The 14,887-nt window shown below is 38.9% G+C and overlaps 2 protein-coding genes across 2 annotated transcripts; both read right to left on the bottom strand.

Moving 5' to 3' along the window:
- Positions 1–933: 933 nt before the first annotated feature.
- Positions 934–10,129, bottom strand: slc19a1 (solute carrier family 19 member 1). The gene is made up of 6 exons (XM_071464193.1): positions 9,995–10,129; positions 7,939–8,627; positions 5,676–6,462; positions 4,186–4,378; positions 3,692–3,833; positions 934–2,674 (listed from the first exon to the last, which is right to left on the bottom strand). Exons 2-6 carry the CDS (start codon positions 8,242–8,244, stop codon positions 2,474–2,476), a joined length of 1,629 nt encoding a protein of 542 aa, XP_071320294.1. The 5' UTR covers positions 8,245–8,627; positions 9,995–10,129; the 3' UTR covers positions 934–2,473.
- A 630-nt stretch (positions 10,130–10,759) lies between these two features.
- LOC139609500 (C-X-C chemokine receptor type 2-like) lies at positions 10,760–13,118 on the bottom strand. The gene is made up of 2 exons (XM_071464194.1): positions 12,982–13,118; positions 10,760–12,530 (listed from the first exon to the last, which is right to left on the bottom strand). Exon 2 carries the CDS (start codon positions 12,526–12,528, stop codon positions 11,455–11,457), a length of 1,074 nt encoding a protein of 357 aa, XP_071320295.1. The 5' UTR covers positions 12,529–12,530; positions 12,982–13,118; the 3' UTR covers positions 10,760–11,454.
- Positions 13,119–14,887: the final 1,769 nt, after the last annotated feature.

Raw genomic sequence — 14,887 nt, 5'->3', positions numbered from 1 at the left:
TTTCTATGATGTGAAGTGGCTCAAACCTCTGCAGATTCAGGGTTGAAATATTCATAGACGGTTAATTTAACACTGAATATGTTAATGCAACACTGAATGTTGTGAGCTGCTGAGTCATTGCTTACTCAAAGGACTACGGCTCTAGGCCAAGACGGCCGACTCTCCCACAGCAAACAAGGAGACATAACTTTAACTCAGATGGCTCCACTTTGCTTACAGTCTCCCATGTTTCCTTCCTGTGAGATCCGTCGATCCTAAACCACAACCAGTTTTCACCAAGAAGGGGAAACCACATCTTGCTAATGTCAGATTTCATCACATCTCTGAGCTCAGCTGTAGAAACAGTGGAGAGAAAAAACAGCTGAACTCCTGCCAAGAAATGCAGAAAAACAAATAAGAATCACAAAGCTCTTGATCTTCATGCTGTGAGCATGACTGCAGCTGCCCAAACAGCTCTCATGGACATGTTGCATCTACAATCCAAGTCAGTCTAGTAAATCAGACGGTTATTATGATTATTATTAACTCTGATTTCTTGTATAATTCTATGCTGAACAGATAACTCATTAAAAAACCTATATAAATGTAGTTAGAAGGATTTCAGCTGCAAAAACCCTTGAAATCAACAATTTATCAGCACAATTCAATATCAAGGAAAAGATGAATAATATACACATAGGATTCTATATAGGATTGTTGTAAAATACATTGATAGTTTTTCCTCTTCTTTCCTCTAAACCATTTCAAATCAAGCAATCTGAGATGGGAACATCACAAATAAGAGACACAAAAACAGACAAGGAGTCACAGGAAAACATTTGCCTTCAAAGGGCCACCGAGCAAGACACTTAGAGGGTTTCGGTAAATTGTTAATGATGAACAACAAAGTGTGGTTTACTCCAGAGTCCAGAAAAATGATCGAGGAGCTCCATATCCAGCAAAGGTAATTTATTTGAGAATACAAAATAAACATCTGATTAAAGTCAGTTGTCCTTTGTACAGCATTCAGACAGGTTCACAGTTACGTCATTTCTCAACTATTTCAATTACAATTTTAAAAAAAAATTCATTCTGAATGTAAAATGTAATCAAACTCAAAACTCTGTTAACATGACAAATAGAAACTACTACTCTAAGTACCTCCAGATCTCTACACTTGACTACTGTTTCTGTGGAAAGTAACTTTATGGACATTTCTTTAAAAAAAAAACAAAACAAACAAAAAAAACAAACTATTGAATTTTTGTAGAACCTGTCGCATCAAATAACACTACATTCCTATGTTTTCTACAGTGCTTCCAGCAGATTCAGTATGAATATACAAGCAGCTGTGCTTTGACCCAAAATGAAGACAACCTGGTTTTAGGAGTTGGAGCCCTTCTTGGTGTTTGATTGGCGCTCAGACAAACTCATGAGCAACAGGCAGAGAATTAGCAGCAAGATTTTTGCCTGAAATTTAGCTTAACACAGAAATATCTCATAGTTAAATAACCAAATTAAATTATATGTATTTAGAATAATAGCCAAATAAGCATATATCTTTGTAATGATGTCTATTAACATTAACACATTGTTTAAATGTATGATATAAGAATAATTTCAAATACCCTGATGCTGCTGCTTCTACATTACACATGGTCTTCAAAGAGCAACTTTAACTGTATCGAAACAACAATTAAATCATTTTTTTAAAAACCACATCACAACTGCACCGATCTGCAGTTTTTAGCTTCAGATAATAAACTGACACAATGGCTCATTCATAATCTGATTTTACAACAATGTGATGTGAAAATTTTATAATCAAGACAAAAAAAAAAATATAAAAAGCAATTACACTGATGTGGTCAATTTCTCTTCAAATGGCACTAACACACAGTAATCGTAACATTAAGTGCAATAGGAGTGTCGATTATAAATCTAGTGATGGCATCTGTCGAGCCACGAAATGCAGCATATTCTAAAGCTTAGACAGTGACCGTGAACCTTTGATCGAAGAGCAAACCGCCAACAGTTCACTGTGTTAAACCTGCAAATTCTCCGTATTTGATTCCTGTACAGAAAAGCTAAATATTGGCCATTACATTAATGGTCCCTCACTGTATGCAAGATGTTTTTCCACAATACTGAAGTATAGTGCCACTTAGTGCTTTACATTTAAAAAAGATGTAAGATTTCATCACCTTCTAACAGTTACAACAAATCACATCTGATCCTGAAAAACAAAAACAAAACACTCCCAAGACGTCAGACACAAGATGCCTGCAGCCTGTCAGGCTCGTGTCGAGCAGATGAGGCACTTCTGTAATTAATGCTCAGCAGCAAACACTGAACGAACCTCTGAATCAACAACAGAGGGTTAAAACGATTGATCCTGCTGAGTCTGAGGAGTTTAACCCTAACCCTAACACTTGGGTCTAGATTAAGATAACGTGGATGGAGAATAGTTTAAGGCGAGACACGTTTCTTGACGTTATGCTCTGGCATTTTTGCCGTTGGACAGAGGTTCTGCCTCCGAATTTACTGCCACGAGACTGAGCTCTGTGGGCGTGGCCTGGTCCTTGGCCCCACCTCCTGCGCTGGGCTGGTTTCTACAGTGACGGATGATGACCACAGCAGCACCAACAAAGTAGGCGACAGTAAGAATAATGAAGTAAATGAAGTAAACCAGGAACTGTAAAAGGAAAAAAAAAGAAATATATCTTCAGGCAAATATTAAATAAATATAATTAAAACATAGACAGGACAGTAATTATACTGACTGGGAGAACACTAAGCTAACTATCACAAGATGACTGGTAAAAGCTCTACTTTGCTGTGACAACAATCTTTTCTGAGCCTCACTGGACAAACCTGATTCTTGCTGTGTTGTCATCATTCAGGTTTCCATCCAAATTTTACCCAAATTTCCAGAAAACCAGCAAAAGAAAACACAAAATAATTTGGCTTTCTATCCACTACCTCACGTAACTATTAGAAGTTGTCCAGTCAGGTTTCATTAAATCACATCAGGAGAAGAGTGCGACATAATTAAACCTCAAGTGATGGAAAACAATGTAGAAATCATGATGGAAATATGGCGTTTGTTTTCTCACAAGCTTCAATCATGTCACTTTTTTATGCTAGTCTTGAAAAACTCTATTAGAAAACATTATTATCCAATATACTGTCCATCTTTAACAAACTCACACAGTGAAATGTTTGTCTTTTCCTGTGCCTGACAGTGGGGCCAAATATAGGAATTTTTGGGGTCACTTCTTTAGGCTGCGTGTTGTTTTGTTTTCTGAATAAGTCTTAAAAGCACTGGAAGCCTCAGAGCTCTCTCGTTTCTTTATTGTTCCCTGAAGAATCAGATTTTTTGCAGCAGATCTTATGACTCAACAAGGCAGGAAAGTCACAGGTGAAGCTAATCAGCACAGTCCACATTAACGATGGCCCCGGTTCAGCAATGACTGCAGTTAAAGCAGTAATTAGTGTTAATCATTACACCTGTGTCTGTCTGCTGTAAAAATGATCTATTCAACGTTCACTCTGTATGTTCCCCCTTGTTAAAAACATAATTTCTTTCCATGTAAATCCCTTTGAAAATGGGATATATGTGTACAGGCATAATCGTGGGATGAAATACATCCAGGGGAGGACACAGCCACTTGCACACTGTATCTTCAAAGGTATGAAATGACTGTTTTACCTGAGAGTGCACATCCAATGCCAGGCCCCTCTTGTCAGAAAATATCAGGCTGATGATGCTCTTCAGTATGGTCCCCAAGAAGGTGTTGATGCCGAATACCAGCGCACACAGCTCCTTGGTGAGTGACGAGGCTATCTGGAAACTGCAGAGAGACAATTAAAAAAAAAAAAATTAAAGTCACCACAGACCAATTTATATCTGTTGCAACTACACAATCACATGCTGAAACAGTTGGACTGAAACTTAGCACATCAGTAGGTAAATAACTAAGTGCTTGCAACAGGTTAGGTATGTGTTTACAGCTCCTACAGGGTTATGTAGGAGTTAAGTTTAGGAACTTTTGTCCTTCAAGTTTGTGAACTAATTTCGGTTCCCCTTTTTTCACAGTCACGTCTCCTGATCTGTTAATGCTGTAATCACACAATAACTATGGATTTTGCTGAGCCTCTGATCCTATTCATAGAGGATGCAACTTTTTTTTTTTTAGCACTCACGTGGCAATGGGAACCAGGAACTGGTAGAAGGCTCTGAAGAGGACGTAGGCGGTGTAGCAGACCCAAATGTTGCCTGTGGTGCGCATGAGGAGCAGCAGACCCGCCTGCAGCGCCGTGATGATACCGATGACCAGCTCAGACCAGACGTTCCACCGAATTTTAACAAAGCCCGCCGTGAAGGAAGCCATTGCACCTGGATAAAGAAACACATCACTCACTGCTCCATACTGATAGAAGTTGAGAAATTCTACAACTTGATCTGGGTTGCTTAAAACAAGAGACTTGTACAGAGATACTGTGTCAAACAGGCACTTAAACACAACTCTGCAAATAATAATGCCATTTTTCCACTGTTAAAGTACCAACTTGGGTGTAGAAGCTTGTTTTGATTTGCTTTTAATGTAACAATATCCAGATTTCTTTAAATCAGTGAATCAGAGGTCAATCTGTTCTCCTGTCATCAATGTATAACTAACAGCTAAGTAACCAAGACTATGACGAGAACATTTTTTGTCTGTTCATTTACCTACTATCAGTTTTTGGACGTAGCATTTACTGCACTGTCTAGGTTATTTAAACAAGTTGCAACCTTTGTGCTTTACAGCTGATTAAAGGGCAATTATGACTAAACATGATGTAATCACTTCAGAGTAAGGGTTTGATATTGATTATACAACCACATAATGCTGTTTGCATTGTTCACAATTTTTGTTTATGCGCAATTATGATGCTCTTCTCAGACCTGTATCTCTGGTTCTGACCCAGTTTTGAGATTTTGGTGCATAACATTAACACCATAAACTGTCAATGAAGTGTTCAGTTAATCATTATTCCTATTTTCATATTAGAACCAATTATCAATTTTATGTCCTGAATAATGCATCGAACTGCAAAACTCAAAATCTGACTCCTAAGAGGAATCAGGTGTCCTTGTCCTGACCTGAATTTCAGTTGGGCACTCGGCCTCAAAACTGATGCAATATTGGATTTTTTTTCATCACAATATATTCAGAAAAAAAAGCAGCACTCCAGGTTTAAAGCAGGGGAGTCACAGGTGGAACTAATAATATTATTGATGGCTCTGATCCAGCAGTTACTGCAATGAAACAGAGTAATTAATAATGAGAGTTATATCTGTGTTAAATGCAGTAAATAAAGTAAAGTAAATAAAATGAAGTGGTTCTTTCACTTATTTTCTTTTTTACACAGGTAGAGTGCTCACTATTCTGTTAATGCAAAGCTAAACACGTCCTTTTGGCCTTGAACTGGAATGCTTTTGATATTTTGATGTTGTTGAGGACAGACGAGTTGTCCCCTTTATTTGAATCTAAATTTAGCAACCATGTGAATAAAACCATGGAGGACACTGAAACTAACACCCAACAACTGTGTGTGCTAAATTAGCACAGAGCATAAAACAGAGATTAGACTTCGAAAACCCAGTGCTGTTCTTATAAAACCGAGATTCTGTATCTCTAAAAATGTCTCACTCAGTAAGGTAGAAGCTGCCTCCACTCCCCCGTTGTAAACATTCTTGTTCTCAGCGGCCGGGTAGACATTGTACCACAGGATGTGGACGTAGAACAACACCAGGTAGTACCCGGTGGAGTTGAACACCCACCAAATGGACCAGAGCCTCAGGTTCGGCCTCCTGATCACGTTTCTCACCTCCAGCAGCATCTGCACAAAGACAGAATCCTTCCAGCGAGATGCAGAGCACACAGGGGCAGCAGAGGACTCCCCGCTCTCTTTCGGTTTCATTTTGTCCAGTTCTGATTTGGTGGCTCCTGATGCAGCCAGTTCCTTTTGCTCCTGATTCCTCATCTGGTTGAAAAACAGGGAGCGTTTAGGCCACGGCAGACACACTGCGAGCAGCAGACCAAAGCTGACGAAACCCAAAGATATAGCGTTGAGGTTGTAGAAGCTGATGTTGCCCAGAGACATGCAGAGCTGACCCAGCACCGAGCTGGTGAACACCCCCAAGAGGACTGAGGTGCGCGAGTATCCGGCCACGCGCTGGTAGAGCACCGGGCTGACCAGGGAAAAGATGTAGGAGGAGTAGGCCACGCGGCAGGCCATGGTGATGCCGTAGAAGAACTCCATCATCTGCATCTCAAGAAGGCTGGTGCCCAGGAGCAGGATGAGCCAAATGGAAACCTGACTGATGCCCTGGACAATCAGGACCGGCTTGTAGCGCAGAAGATCAGTCAGCAGGAAGGCTGGCACCAGCACGGCCATGTAGGAGTACGTCAGCACAGGAGTGATCTCATTGGTCACCTGGAAATGACAATAAAGCCCAAATCAAGATGAGAGATCAGTGAGGTGGATGAAAGCTCTACTCTCGTCTATGATGTTGGATAATCAGAGTCCCAAACATGACTGGGAGATAATCAGCACAGTCACAACTCAGTTTAATAACATTCAAGGGCCTATATCAACTATTATAACCACCTCTTGATGTACATCTGTTTGATTGTTTAATAAACTAGTTTGTATACACAAGCCTTATTATAATATTAATACACCTAATGTACAGAATACTGAGGGGTATTAAGGCAAACTTATCATTATCATGATTAAGAAACAGATGATGACAAACAAGTTTAAACTACTAAGAGCAGCTCTGTTGTCGTCCTCATCTTCTAGTGACCTCACTTATTTTCCTGGCTGATGACCTTTGGTACTGATGATTGTAAACGTTACCATGAGCAATTTGGTGGCATGATCAGTAAATCTGAACTCTTATCTCTTAATTCCTAAATAATTAACTCGGGCTGCATGATAGAGAAGTAAATAAACATCACAGCAACCAGGAGCTCTTAGGTATCAACATACAACATAGGGCGGTGTGACATGACCGTAATAAATTAGTATTATTTAATTTACTGTGCTTCACAGTGATGCTCAGCTGCCAATAACACTTATTTCCATTATTGAATAATCTACTGATTTTTTTCACGCATAGTCATTTTTGTATGTAAAAAGTCAGGAAACTGTGAAAAATTTCCATCAGTTTCTCAGAGTCCAAGATAATAAAGAGTCTTCAAATGTCATGTTTTGTCAATTGAATATCACCAAGGGAAGCTCTGAGCATGTAGTTGTGTATGATGTAGATGATGAAGGATGGTTTAAATCGGGGGAAACTTATTCCCTGCAGTCAGGTACAAGCAGGAATTTGTGGATTATGTCAATAACACTGCTTCAACTATAAACAGACATTGAGGTGAAGGATGTGCTCAACAGAACACATCTGTCAGCAAGAAGCAGCTCAGATACTACACTGATATAAAGAGTGTTTTTCCACTCACACCATCATAGCCAGTTTGACAAACAGGTAACAAACTCTTGGTACGTGGTTATGATTGATTCAGGAAGAAAAAAGGCAAAGTAGTGATCCCATGCCATTCTACTAATCCTTTACCTTCCATTCCTTGATTATAAACTTTCACCAACCTACCACATTGACCCAGTTCTGAAGAATGTGAACTTTGACCTCAGAGGGAGGGGATCAGCAAACTCCCCACAGGGCCTTCATTAATTCTACTGTGTAATGACTGCTTAACTGCACAGAGGAAAAGGTTAAAGAGTCTTAGAGAGTTTAGCTTTTAGTCTGTACTTTTGTGGATGACTGAGATGTCCTCTCTTTCACTATTGACTTTGGAGATATTCTAAATGTGGCTGAACTAGTTTTCTTTTCTTTCACACATAGACAAACATACCTGTACGAACACCAACACTGTGGACACTACTAACCTGTTTCCTGGTGAAGTTCTTCTCAGGGCTGAGCAGATACGGTGTAATGAAGGGCTCCCCGGGCTTTATCGATGACATAAACCCATAGAAACACAAGAATATCACGGCCCACTTCCACTTTCTGGGCTGCCCAGCTTCCCCTGGGAGACCCTCGGAGACAGATGGGGGCTCAGAAGCAGAGACAGCCATCTCTACATCTCCATCTTCTACGTGTCCATCAGTGTTTTCAGATGCAAGCACTTTCATGTCGAGCTCGTTCTCGTCTTCTGACCTGTCCCCACTCGCTGTTGCGTCATCTTCTACCATTTTGTTGGCTGGTTTGTGGACCACACAGTGATACAAACTGTAGCTTTTTTTTTTTGTTGTGTCAAATCAGCATGCGAGGACTTGTTTTGACCAAAAATGCTGCCAACTTCCTCCTTAAATGAACAAACAAAATGTAGAAACCCGACTGTTTGAGTTGAAAACTTCAGTCAATCTCAGGTTTCCCTTCAACTCGTCCACTTCTCCACGCCAGAGAAGACTGAAATACTGAAAATCAACCATTTAACAGGGTGACAACAAGGTAGTTAAAATGCTACATGCTGTGGTTTGCATGTAAGAGAAAATGTTGACCTTTGCTTCATTCCACTCTGTGACATTGTCTGACAGCAAGCTACCCAGCAGCTGAGTCTGGTGTCATTGTTGACCTGAAATGATAACAATGTTAGTTAGTCAGACTGTTTTGACACTGTGCAGACACTGCAGCCAACATAACAGCACAGCTGCGATTAAAACACAGATCGTAACATGTTGATGTAACTCAAACAGGGCTGCAACTAAATCTTATTCTCATTATCAATGTATGTAAATGTAAATGTAAATAAAACAGTGAACATGGCTCCCAGAGTACTTGTTTTGTCTGACCTGCAACTATTCTGATCAATACATTTTTTAACACGCAAGCAAAAATGCCAAATATTCACTGTCTCATCAGATGTAAAGATTTGCTGCTTTCTTTGGTACATACAACAGAAACAGCTGTTTGCTATTTTCTGGCATTTGATCAACAAAACAATTTATGAGCTTATTGAGAACATATCTGGCATATTAATCAATAATTAACTAATCATGTTTACTATGATATTTGGATAAGATTATTTATTAGTTATTTTGTTTGTTTTGTTTGAGCAACAGCCCAAAAGATATTTAGTTTAGCGTAATATAAAACTGAGAAAAACACAACATCTTCCCATTTCAGAGGCTCAATACAGCAATTATTTGGGAGACATGCTTGAAATTTAAAATCTTCATTATCTGATTCATTAATTGAATTATTGTTGCAGCTCTAATGACAAGCACATATTCATATTGGAGGTGCCAGTGAATTTTTGGCATTTAATGATTATGATTATCCAAAGTGCTACCAATTAAAGTTTCTGTCGATAGATAGACAGAATAGTTGACTATTTATTTCAGCTCGAAAGTCAGACATGTAAGATTGTATCTGCTGGGACACATGATGCACCCCATTTATGTTTTCAGTTAAATTTATAATTATAATTCAATTAAAGTGGTGGTACTTCCTAATGAGTTACATAAAAGTGAAAACTAGACAAAGGAATGAAGCTCAGTTATGTGCCAGGAGAAATGCAAACAAGTTACACAAGCCCTTCAGTGGGTAACACTGTGTTAGCATACCAATGCTCCACAAACCAGCACACAGAGGCATAAAAGCCCGACTTTCTGTTACCTTAGCTGCTAATGTGCTAACAATTGCTCTGTGTGTGTTGTCTGTGGACAACGAATCACTTCAGCTCACAATTTATTTATAATTTATTATAATTTATTTATTTAGGCACGAAGTTACAGCTAGCTAGCAAGGTGGCCAACGATATTTCAGTATAAAAACTACATATTCCTGCAGTTTTTTCCTGGCACAAATTCATCACATAATATTTAAAGCGAGCAAATTGACAGCCACTTTAACACAACAACAAGCTGGCTTTCCGTTAAGAAAGCATAATTTACTTATTTGTCGTATTTAGGTATATAAAATCGAGTTAACGCTTCTTACCTCATGAGCTACATATAACGCCGCAGAGCCAACCAACTGCTTTATTTTTCACCGTGTTGATTTCTGGGAAATGAAGTTCCACTGTCTATTTTCTGCGACAAAGCCGGAAAAACTTTATTTAACCTGAGACTTGGAACAAAAAATTGACAAATTTTTAGCTTGTTTTTTTTTTTTATAGAGATTGAGATCGATTTACTAAGATGGCCCAAGGTAAAGACAGGAGAGTTCTCACAACTGATTTTTTTTTCTTATTTTATTTCACATATTTAGTTTTAGTATGAGCTTTGTGACTCAGCTTCGCTATCTGCTGGACAAATACTGCTACAGCGTATTTGTACAAATACACAAAAACACTAACTAATAATAATTATAATAATAAACAGATAAATAAACTAATAATTATTATTATTATTGTTATAATTACTATGTATTCCATGTATTGCTATATTATTACTATTATTACTATAATATAGTAATACATGGACCATACAGCTGGTCCACAATGTTGCAGTTGTTTGCTGTATAAATATGACATTTGTTAGAATTTTTACTTTACACAAAATGTAAATTTCAATCATATTTTGTATCCGTGTTCAGGTGACTACTGTATAGCTACATATATAAGTATTAACACTGAAAAAGTTGATTTCAAAACAATCTCACCACCCTAGGCGTTATTAGTTGTCCTGGGGTTTTTGATCATACCACATGAGAAGCCTGTGAATATAGACCAACCACATATCTGCAGGAATAAATCACTTCAGGGAAGCTTGCAAAGCTTTTTACTTTGACTGAGAAAGACAGCAATATATACAGACTTTACAGGTATGAATTCAAACCATATATAAATAAACAGAGACATAGAACATAGGTCTGCTGTATATACATTGCATACAAAGCATACAGATCCACAATATATGTCACCATTCAAAGGCTGATGCACTCTTAAGCAACAAAAACATTTAATGAAAATATATTAAACACAGACTTGATCAAATCAAAGGCTTTAAACACAAGTTTTCAATGGTGGATATAGGCCTACTATATGTAGATGACAGTGAGCTCAATAGATGGCAGCAGTGTATCATATAATCCAAAGGTAGAATGAAAGAGACAGCAATGTAGGTATACTGAAATATCATATACAGGGCTATCAAACATTATTGAATTTCAAATGGAAATTTGGGACCTATACTGATTTTATTTTAAACCTCATAAGTAACCTACCATTTTCCCTGGCTGGTTTGTTCAGCTCCATGACGCTGGCTGTGTCTTGAAGATCAATTTATCATCTATTGCACTGGCTGAAGGGAGAATTTACAGTAGTCTATGTGGAGACTAAACCTTGTACATAACTTTATTTTTCAAGAGTGGGATTTGAGAGAGCATCTTTCTTTCTGGACTAAGACGCCTTATTAAATATGAAGGTACTGTGTACATAAAAAAAAAAAAAAAAGGTTTCAGAGAACAGCTCCTTTTCCTTCTGAAGTCTGAGATGTCGACCTGCTGTACCTTGACCCTGACATCCTATCCTGTCTGAGTTTCCTCTGTAAAAGCAGCCCCATATTTTTCCTGAACTTCTCTCCCACGAATGCATAGAGCACAGGGTTGATGCAGCTGTGGAGCAGAGCCACACCGTTGGTTGCAACCAAAGCCACGTTCACTGACCTCCTCACAGCACAGTCAAACGGGAGCATATCAGTCCTCAGGATTGTGTCTGCTATCATGGTTAGATGGTATGGCGACCAGCAAAGCACAAACGCGATCACCACGGCTATGATGACCTTCATGGCCCGGTGCTTCTGGAAACCACGAGTACGCAGCAGCCTTGCAATGGTGATACAGTAGCAGGTAATCATGACAGTCAGAGGGAGCAAAAAGCCAAAGATATGGCGGAATATACGAGTGGCAAACCTCCAGGAGGTGGCACTGCCGATGTCAAAGTTTTCAGAGCAAAGCATCCTGTCTGAGTCGCTGTCGAGCTTGGCAACTTCGTTGAAAAGTGCAGGAAGACTTAGGGCCCCGCCAAGGACCCAGACTGCTGCACAGATGAGCCAGCTGCACATCCTCTGCCGACTCCTGAGAGTCTCACTGGCGTGCACAATCACAAGGTAACGATCGATGCTGATACAGGCCAGGAAGATGATGCTGGTGTAGAAGTTTGCATCAAAAATGAGGTTGAGAAACTTGCACATGAAGTCTCCAAAGAGCCATCCCTTGACCACTGCTACGGCCCAGAATGGGAGGGTAAGGGCAATCAGACCATCTGCTATGGTCAGGTGAAACAAGTACACATCCGATGGAGTCAGGGGCTGTCTGCTGGTGCCGATCACCAACCCCACCAACACGTTTCCTGGTATTGCCAGTAAAAAGATGACTATGAGGGCAAGACACAGGGTCAGAGCTGCTGCAGGCTCCAGTGGTTTTGTCTCACATGGCAATGTCTTTGGATCAATGATGAGTGTTTGATTGATGGAGCTGGTTTCATTCAGTTGGTAAAAGAAATCGTCAGTGAAGACATAGGTGATCGCCATGACTATGGATGGAAAAGAGGTCAATAACAGTACACTATCAGTGATTCGGCTTCTGCCATGTTTACAGTGTTTCAGATTTTAAGTTGCAGTAAGCAAGTACAATTTGAAACCTGTATTTTCTCCTTTGTTGTTCAGTGTTGACATTGTAAAAAAAAAAAAAAATTAAAAAAAAAAAAAATCTGGACAAAATTATAAACAAAAGAAAGATCCTGAATTATTTTTTATCATCATGAGCTGCTGGTCATACCAGACCATGTAAGACTGCAGCAGCAAAATCACTCAGTGTCTTAACTTGAGCAAGGCTGCATTTTATTGTTTATGAATTCAGTTTTTTATTTGAATAAAGAAGACTGGGTTATTTCATTTTTCAAACGTTACATAGTCTCACTTTAATACTCACAAATTTATCCCCCTAGTTTTCACCTATAGGAATAAACTAGTTCAGATACTCACCTCCTGCAGTGGCTTGGTCTTAGCTTTCAAAGATGAAATTCAGCTTGACAAACAAGGTTCTGCTGAAGAACATCCTTTTATGAGTGACAAAATATGGGGTTTTTTGATGGAGAGATGACCCAATTTCCTGCTTGCATCCTCAGTATGTTACTGCACGAATCTGTGTCGTCAAATACAGCAACAGGACTTTCTGAGACGCTTTTGCACATCACAGTAGGAAAAGTACAGGTGTAAAAGACTAAAAACTAAAGATGGCTGGGTTTCATTTAACTGCCTCGGCTTCGGGGTCCTGTTATTGTTCATGCCGGTTCACGGTCACATTATCCTGATTTACACATATTTAACACCTTTGCTTTTTCTGCTTTTTCTGACAAGTCAAAATGTCTGCTGTGAAAAACACCTATCTTGTCACCTTATGATTGAAAGATTGAAAAAAAACAAGAAGATGCCATAAGACAAAAGGAAGATAGTATTTCCTGAATATATCTGTGATCATTTGCTTTATAAAATCACAATATGTAACCTTATTATTAGGAGATAAAAACCTGAGTAATTTCTTTTTAAAATAGAAGTTAGGCCCACTCATTAAGGAGTTAGACACATTATTACATTTACAGATTCAGTTTATTCATCCATAAAAACGTGGAAATAACAGTACTTTCATCCTAATCAACCAACACTGATTCACAAAACAACTAATAAATACCCATCAATTAAAAACATAAATGAAAACAACATGAAAATATATCCCATAATATATTTTTAAGGCAAAATTTGCACAAACTTCACACTCAGTATGTCTCTAATTAGTTTATTCCAAAATAAAACACCCAAGCCCTGAAAGAAAGAGATTTCTAAATGATCAGAATAGTAAATAATCCTTAATGGCCCTTATACGCAATATTTCACATATAAAGTAATTTATACACTCAACTAAGTATCTTTCTGTCCTAAATACATATTTTGGAATAACTAGTTGTAACTCATGCTAACACGATGCCTTACACACTGTGGTCTGACCCCGTTGGATGAACTCATTGGGCAATCAGTGGTGTGCTGTAAGGTGCATTTACAAATCAACTGGTCAGGATGTCAGCTGTGACACTTTCTGGAACTTAAATGCCGTAATGTTCTCGCTCTGGCTGTTGCAAAAGTCTGATGTTGTTCCCCCGATTTGATCCCACACTGTGTCTACTATTAACCTCTGAAACAAGTCCGTTTTTTTTCATTTCTTATTAATGAATAAAATTGCAATCGTTCTAAACCTGCTTGATGAGGAGGAGCAGGAAGAGGAAGGTGGGGAATGAGAGCTGTTTTTTATGAGTTATTTTGTATGTGTTTATTTCTACAATTAGTTGACTAGATCACTGTCATTTCTGAGGTTTTGTTGAGCCAAGTCTGTATTTATGTGCGTTACATGCATGATGAATGACAACCCCATGTCTGTAATGACAGTTGAGTCCCTCTTCCCTCCCTCCCCTCTGTCTCCATAAATCACTCCATTTGAGTTTTGTTAGGTAAAACGTGCAATAATCAACATAGCAGTGTGTTGCATCGCTGCCATCGCTCCTACAACTGTCACATATCTGTAAGCAAATGGAGCTCTAATGACAGCTCTGTCCCGCTGCCAGCCTCCATCAGGAAGCAGGGCAGCCCCCTAACCAGAATGGCCTGTTTTTAGTTTCTGGTTACTTTGGCAAACACTGGGTCAACAGTGTGTGCGTGTGTGCGTGTGTGTTTGTGTGTGTCCACATGTACACAATTGGGGACTTCATATTTCAGTTGAGCGAAGACACGTAACTGCTATGGTTGAGGTTATTAAAAAGTGAGAAATATGAGCAGAAGGAAAGTAATCTGACTAAAAGATGATGATAATAACAGCATGAAACAGAAGGAAACATAGTTG

This window comes from Trachinotus anak, unplaced genomic scaffold, assembly GCF_046630095.1.
Source record: "Trachinotus anak isolate AG129_WGS33_773 ecotype Australia unplaced genomic scaffold, CSIRO_AGI_Tana_v1 ptg000026l, whole genome shotgun sequence".
NCBI classification, from domain to species: domain Eukaryota; kingdom Metazoa; phylum Chordata; class Actinopteri; order Carangiformes; family Carangidae; genus Trachinotus; species Trachinotus anak.
Note: the sequence above shows the minus strand (reverse complement) of the source record. Positions and strands in the feature narration are given on the sequence as shown.